This window comes from Papaver somniferum, chromosome 1 (genome assembly GCF_003573695.1).
Source record: "Papaver somniferum cultivar HN1 chromosome 1, ASM357369v1, whole genome shotgun sequence".
Lineage (NCBI taxonomy): Eukaryota > Viridiplantae > Streptophyta > Magnoliopsida > Ranunculales > Papaveraceae > Papaver > Papaver somniferum.
Window position 1 is genome coordinate 60676180 of NC_039358.1, and position 6818 is coordinate 60682997.

At 35.2% G+C, this 6818-nt stretch overlaps 1 protein-coding gene across 1 annotated transcript; it reads left to right on the forward strand.

Annotated features, from left to right (window-relative positions):
• The first annotated feature begins 4435 nt into the window (after window positions 1–4435).
• LOC113329571 (lipid phosphate phosphatase epsilon 2, chloroplastic-like) lies at window positions 4436–6818 on the forward strand. Its single transcript, XM_026576433.1, has 4 exons — window positions 4436–4851; window positions 5635–5860; window positions 6166–6239; window positions 6354–6818. Exons 1-4 carry the CDS (start codon window positions 4645–4647, stop codon window positions 6585–6587), a joined length of 741 nt encoding a protein of 246 aa, XP_026432218.1. The 5' UTR covers window positions 4436–4644; the 3' UTR covers window positions 6588–6818.

Genomic DNA, 6818 nt, shown 5'->3' on the forward strand with positions numbered 1-6818 from the left:
CAGTGTGAGATTGATTAGGGTTCAACTACAGTTCAGTCCGAAGTTCATTGGTAGTAGGCTAGTGTCTGTAGCGGCTTAATACAGTGTGGTGTTCAAATCTGGACTGGGTCCCGGGGTTTTTCTGCATTTGCGGTTTTCCTTGTTAACAAAATTATGGTGTCTGTATTATTTCTTTTCCGCATTATATTTTGTTATATAATTTAAATATCACAAGTTATGTGTTGAATCAATCAATTGGGAAATCCAACCTTTGGTTGTTGATTGAAATTGATTGATCCTTGAACATTGGTCTTTGGTACCGTTCAAGTTTATTTCTCTTATATTCAATCGGGCTCACAAATTCCTATTTGCTGATTGCAGATTGAATTAAAAGATAAAGATATAAAAACTCTTTGATATACTTTTCTCTAGATTGAGTCTAACTGTCTAGTTGATTCTCTTGAAAATATATTGGAGTTTATCTATTCAGATTGCCAAACGAAATTTTGGGTGTGGTTGTTAGACCCCCGCTTTTTCAAAATGAATTATTGTCTTTAGTTTTAACTATTTTGCAAGTAGTATGTATTGACTAAGGGGGGGGGGGAACATCTTATCGTAGTATTGCTTCAAAATTATGGTGCAATTGAATTTTGTGGAAGGTAACAATACTATGTTTCTGTATAAAAACCAATGAGTAGAGTGATTACCTCATTCTATCAAAGATATTTATGGAGTATTCTCAGAAGTTGTTATCATTACAGATCTTCAACAACAAAGTGCTGAACGAACACATGCAAAACATTAGACGAACTTGAAGCACGAAGGATTGAAGACGTGTGTTGAACCAATAAAATCAAGCATAGTGGATTGGGCTGAAAAGTTTGTTTATTTTTTGAATCCATATGTATTGAATAATTTTTCACTAAAATTGACAAAGGGGGATATTGTTAGAGCATCGCTCGGTTGAACCCAGAAGTTTTGTTACCTCAAGCATGTTGTCAATATTAGTTGATCAAAACTATATCTTGGTTTCTAATTGATAGACAAATTTTTGTGTCTGATTTAATCTCGACTATCTATTTTGTTAGTATTCGTTTTTGTATTTATATTGGTGTTTTTTGTATTTTTAGATATTTTTGGAGAAATAAACTCTTGGGGAAAAAGTTGCTCGAAAAGTGATATTTGCGCCCCCGGAGAAAATTACTAAAGGCAACCCAGGAAAAGTGTTAAAGGCACCCAGGAAATATCAAAGGCACCCAATTTTTTAAATAAGTGTACCCCCAAAATTACTAAAGGCACTCCATAATTACTAAAGGCACCCTATGGCAAGTGCTAAAGGGATATTGGCAGAGGATAGGGACATCCAACTTCTTGCTCATTTGAAATTCAATTTTTGCGGGAAACTGTTGCAGCAAAATGAAGGTTTTTTGGATCGAGATTTGGGGGTGTTTTAGAGAGACTCAATGGCTGAGATTGATTGAGATAACTTGATTGAGATTAAAATGCGTGGTATGGTTGTTTGTTTCTGTTAGAATTGACTGGATTTTCGAGTTGAGGTAAAAAAGAGGCGGGAGGATACTCGGTATTCTCTGTGATGTTGTTTTGGAAAGATTTAACGAGTCTAAAGCATGTTACACTTCTTGTGAAACGTGTATGAACCTGTTGGGAGTGTGCTGGAAGAAAATCAATACGTGAGGAGATAAATTAAGGAATAAAATATTTCCGAGAATATTTTTCATCACTGTCGAGTTTTGGGAGATATTGTTGAGTTATGAGGAATTATTCTTGGTCCCGCGAGTATGTTTAAGGTGTTGGGGAAGTCTAGAGGGCTACGTACAGAGTGTTTGGGAGGAAAACAGAGCGTAAAAATCAAGTTACACAAATTTTCTGCTGCTGCTGCTACACGAAAAATATTATACTGTCCAAAAAAGTCGTATATTCCTACACTTTGTAACAGTTTTTGAGCGACAGACGAACAGTAACAGTTGCACTTGACTTTTATTGTTTATTGTAATAGTGGATTTGCGACGATTTACAAGCGTTGCAAATTCCCGACTTTCTCAATTTTCTCTCTTTTTCATCATTTATAAACACTTTGAGCAATGAATCAATATTTTGAGAGAGCTTACACCATGATGAGCTGATTCTCACGCAACCAAGGCCATGGAGGAAGCTATTTACGCATGAATGATGGGTAACTATTTTATTTTCTCTAAGTTTTAATTTATAATTCACTCAATCACTGCTTTTGCAAAGTTTTTAAATGTTTGCATAATTTTTTTAATTACTTGTGATTCAATTTGATAGGTTGTACTTTGTTTAATCAATTGATAATCTATGCTTAGGGAGTACAATTAATATTTGAGAATATGCTTGATTATTTGTGAATTAAGATATAAAGGACTTAAAAAATAATTAGGATTTTGAGTAATAGTGGAATCTAGTGTCTTGGTTATTTTTTTAAAAATATTGAAATCAACTTTAATTTAGTTTTCTTTGTCTTAGTATTAATAAAATTAAATTTAGGATCAAAAATCTTCACAAGTCTCAACGAACCTTTTTCGACAACAACTATTAAAATTTTATCACTAGTCAACTAAGTCAAGTCTCGGACGAGGTTAGAATTTGTAATTGAGTATGAGACATCACCCTTGAAAACTGAAGATCGACGAAGATATTTGGAGAACTTCTGTATCGGGTATGTGAAGATTGAACCATTCTATTTTACTCACTATTTCACCATTCTATATATTGAGACTATGTCGTATGGCTTTTAGTAGATTTATAAAAAAGAATTTTCGAGTCAAGCTTGTCTTGTAAAAAATCTCGAAATATTATTTATCAAAGATGTTCAACGGTCCTTCACAATATTAGTTCTATGAATTGTTTTTTGGATCAATTGAAAATTTGGATCAATTGAAAATTGCCCATGCAAATGATTTTATCACTTGAGAATATTTCAAACATCATAAGAGAGAAATATTGAACTTACTGATTTTTTTACTCAGGGTAGGTCCGAAAACCATAGATATCTGAGTTTCAGAAAGACAAGAAGGTCAAACCGAAAGTTCAGTTGGGAACAGTTCACGAACCGTGGTGAACTGAATTTTCAAAATTGGTATAATAGGCTAGCAGTTGGCGAACCCGGTTCACGAACCGTTGTCAACTGAGTTCGGTAGTCTAGTAGGGTTGGCGAACCCGGTTCACGAACCGTTGCACCTTGACTCGAAACAAGCCGCGCGGTTCACGTACCGTTCTACCAATTTTTTCAGTTTATATTTTAACAAATGCTCAAATACTTATTTTTAATATGTTTAGCATTACTAGAACTCTCTTAAACACTTCTAAGACTCCATTGATCACTTAAAAACTTATGTGTGTGCGTCATGATTAAACTCTTAGGTGTTTAAGTGAACATCACTATGCTACTGCTTGGTAGTATATTTGTAAAGCTAGGTGTGATTTTATATTTAATCATACCCATCCAAATGCAAGGAATACCTCTCACAGAATTAAACAACATCTGTGCTCTCACAACAGAATTCAGTACATGCAGGATCACATCCTCATTACTGCTGTCCATAGTGAGGAATATGAGGCTGTGGATGTTGATATTGAACTCCAATATCCCATTACCTGTGATCAAAGAGAGGAGTTTGGATAATCATAAAAATATGCACTTTCCAAGACCCATAGTCCCTCTATTATTTCACTGCTCTAAGTGCTTTGGAATTTGCAGGAAGCACCACTGAACTAGAGGATATCCAGGACACACTGGAGAATGGGGAGCAACAAGAGGGGCATACATAGCTTTCAATTTGGCCAAGAAAATGCAACATAGCAACGTTGAAATACATGCTCAGTCAGTGGAGATATTAGTTCATTTTACTATGCTCTACCACAATGCAGTACAAGGAAGATTCCATCTCCGTTATCATGAAAGAAGTAGAAGAGAAAATGATGAAGATATAGAAAGCATAAACAATTTTGTCTTAGTTGGTCTCAAAACTATCCACATACTTCAGAATTTGGATACTTTCAGTTTAACTACGACATGTAAAAACTCTGATCCCAGGAGTAGTGGCATATTTCTTACCACCAACTCTAGCATGTACTTATTTTAGCGTTGCGTAAGTTTTTCTATTTTTTTTTTTAGAAAAAGGATTTTAACTACTTTTCCAATTAACAGGGGTACTGTTAATGTCTCTGGGGGTATATAGAGGAAGCGCCGAAAAAGAGTACATTTCCAACTACCATGGGTACTGTTAAAATTTCCAGTGATAAATAGAGGAAGAGCCAAAGAAAAAGAAAACAAAGGCAACCATCGAGCCCCCGATGATTCTCATGCTCCGTCACTTGGAGGAGGTAGGGGTAGGAAGGGCCCTGGACCTTGTAATGTAGTTGCTTATTTAGGGGCCACTACCTAACCGTCCTATAGTAACACTAACAACTACCTCCTCCTACAATTATTACTTACTGAAAAAGAATAAAGGATGCTCACTCTTGGAACCTACCATCGTCCATTCCTACTACAATTACTACTTACTGAAGAAGAAAAATGTTTGTAACTTCAATTCATACAAACCTTTGCTTAGATTATCTCCCTTGTTTTCTACAACTCCTTTAAGATTAATCTCTCTGAGACTAATTTCGAATACTGGGTTTATGTTAAGGAGAGTTGGTGATGAGAAGAACATAGTTGTTGGTTCAGAAACGATGACTGAGATGACTAAAATATCTGCTTTTAGTGGCCGGAATAGTGACGGAAGTTTTGAGATTACTGAAAATGAAGCTATTTTGGGTAATGGGTCTTCGGATGTTCCTCGAGAAATTGTTGTGTTAAGTGGAATTGAATCGACTCTAAATCATTTGGTTAGTACCTATATGTTCTTGAGTTTGTACTTTTATGTTAAATTTGTTTTTGAGTTCGTTATTTGGATGGTTAATTTGAGTTTATGTAATTTAGGGTTTATCTTGCTGCTTGGGTGTTCAAAATTGGGTAAAATTTAAGTCCTGCTGTTTCAATCTCAGTTTTTTTTTCCTACTTCATCTTTTGGCATTTGATAATTTAGCTGAGTTTTAGACTAGTAAATGTGGAAGTGGAAATGCTGGTTTTTGTGTGTCATTTTACCCACTTGTACAGTTATTAGGTAAGTGATTCTGTAGTTAAATGATGAATACTTCATAAGTTCCCAATCTTTAAATTCCATAAAACTAATTTAGAAATGTGGTACAGACATTTTGTCTTACACAAGCAAATTCACATGTTATATGTCTGGCTTAATGCTTGATTGAATAATTTCATGCATTTCCATTATGAAATTAGAACTTAGGTTACCATTGTTCTTTGATAACTTAACCTTGCTATACTGAGATTGTTATTTCAGTCATTCTCTAAACACAATATTGAGTTGCCTGTTTTCTTTTTGTCCTTTACGATATTGGAACAACCAATAGCGAAAACCATGTTGCACGGTTGTTCGAACATTGTTATAACTGATAGGAAGTTAAGAAGAATGAGGGGATTATAATAATGTGTATGTTCAAATATTTTTGTTAAAAACAACTTGTTAATGACAAGTTAATTCAGTTTTTGATTTTCAACATAGCTTTTCCCAAGTAAGGCAATTCACAGCTGTTTCATTTGAGTTTCAGAGTAAATGGCTTGTGGTTACGGTTTTTGGAATTATTGTGATTTGGAGGCACGATGCTCTGGCCATGTGGGCTGCAATGGGAGCAGTTGCAAACGCATGGCTTTCAATCACGTTAAAACGAATACTCAACCAAGAGCGACCTGTTGCTAGCTTAGGATCTGGTCCAGGCATGCCATCTTCACATGCTCAGTCCATCTTCTTCGCTTCTGTCTATGCTATCCTATCATGTGAGTTATTGATTTTGTCTTCTGAGTCTTATGAAACTTAAGCTTAGTATTTTCTGGACGCAACTATGAGAAATAGTGTGTCAACATCTTCAACTACTACAAAATTCTCTGAACCTGTTTACCTTATCTATGTCTCTGCATTAAAAATCATCTAATAGTGCAAGCCAAATGGTGAGATGATCTTTCCTGAAACTGGATGGCACTATATATAATGAAGTTTTATGTTCTGTTACATCATATTACTACATTCTGTTGCCTGCTACTTGTAAAAAGATTTCTTATTGTGATTATTATTTGTGTGGCAGTGGTTAAATCTCTAGGGTTGAATGGAGTTACAGTGACCATCGGGGTGCTCGGCTTGGCTTTCAGCTCATATCTTGTAAGCATAGTCTCCATGTTTTTATATTAATTCGAGGTTAACATCGAAACTAACAGAGAATATATGGATTAAATATAGCAATCTAATGTCGTGTTGTATGTTTTGCTTATCCAGTCTTGGTTACGTATATCACAACGACATCACACCATTAGTCAGGTTGTGGTGGGTGCTATTTTGGGAACCATATGCTCGATTTTATGGTTTCAGTCTTGGTACTGGTTCGTGCTACAAGCCTTCCTTTCCTTTTTATGGGTACGGATTATTATTGTTCTTGGGGGCGTCACATGCTGTGTGATCTTTCTGTTGTATGTCATTAAACATTGGCTTATGGATGGTGATGAAGATTAGACTCTGTAAATTGGGCCTGATAAATTTTGAAGTCATGTATCCAAATTCTTTTGTGGCATACTTGCATGTATAGTTCAGGTTGACAGGATAATATTTTTGTCAAACCATACCGTCGCACATGATGTTTCTGTAAGTTCTGTTGAATTTTCAGGTGACTAGTTTGTTCATTTCATTTTTATAAATCCAATTGAGGTATCATAAAAATATAGGCTTTACAGCTCAGATTTAGCA

Coding starts and splice junctions, on each gene's coding strand:
- LOC113329571 (XM_026576433.1), top strand. CDS start 4,645: ATGTTAAGGAGAGTTGGTGATGAGAAGAACATAGTTGTTGGTTCAGAA. Junction 5,861..6,165: donor TGTCTATGCTATCCTATCAT/GTGAGTTATTGA, acceptor TTTGTGTGGCAG/TGGTTAAATCTCTAGGGTTG. Junction 6,240..6,353: donor TGGCTTTCAGCTCATATCTT/GTAAGCATAGTC, acceptor TTGCTTATCCAG/TCTTGGTTACGTATATCACA.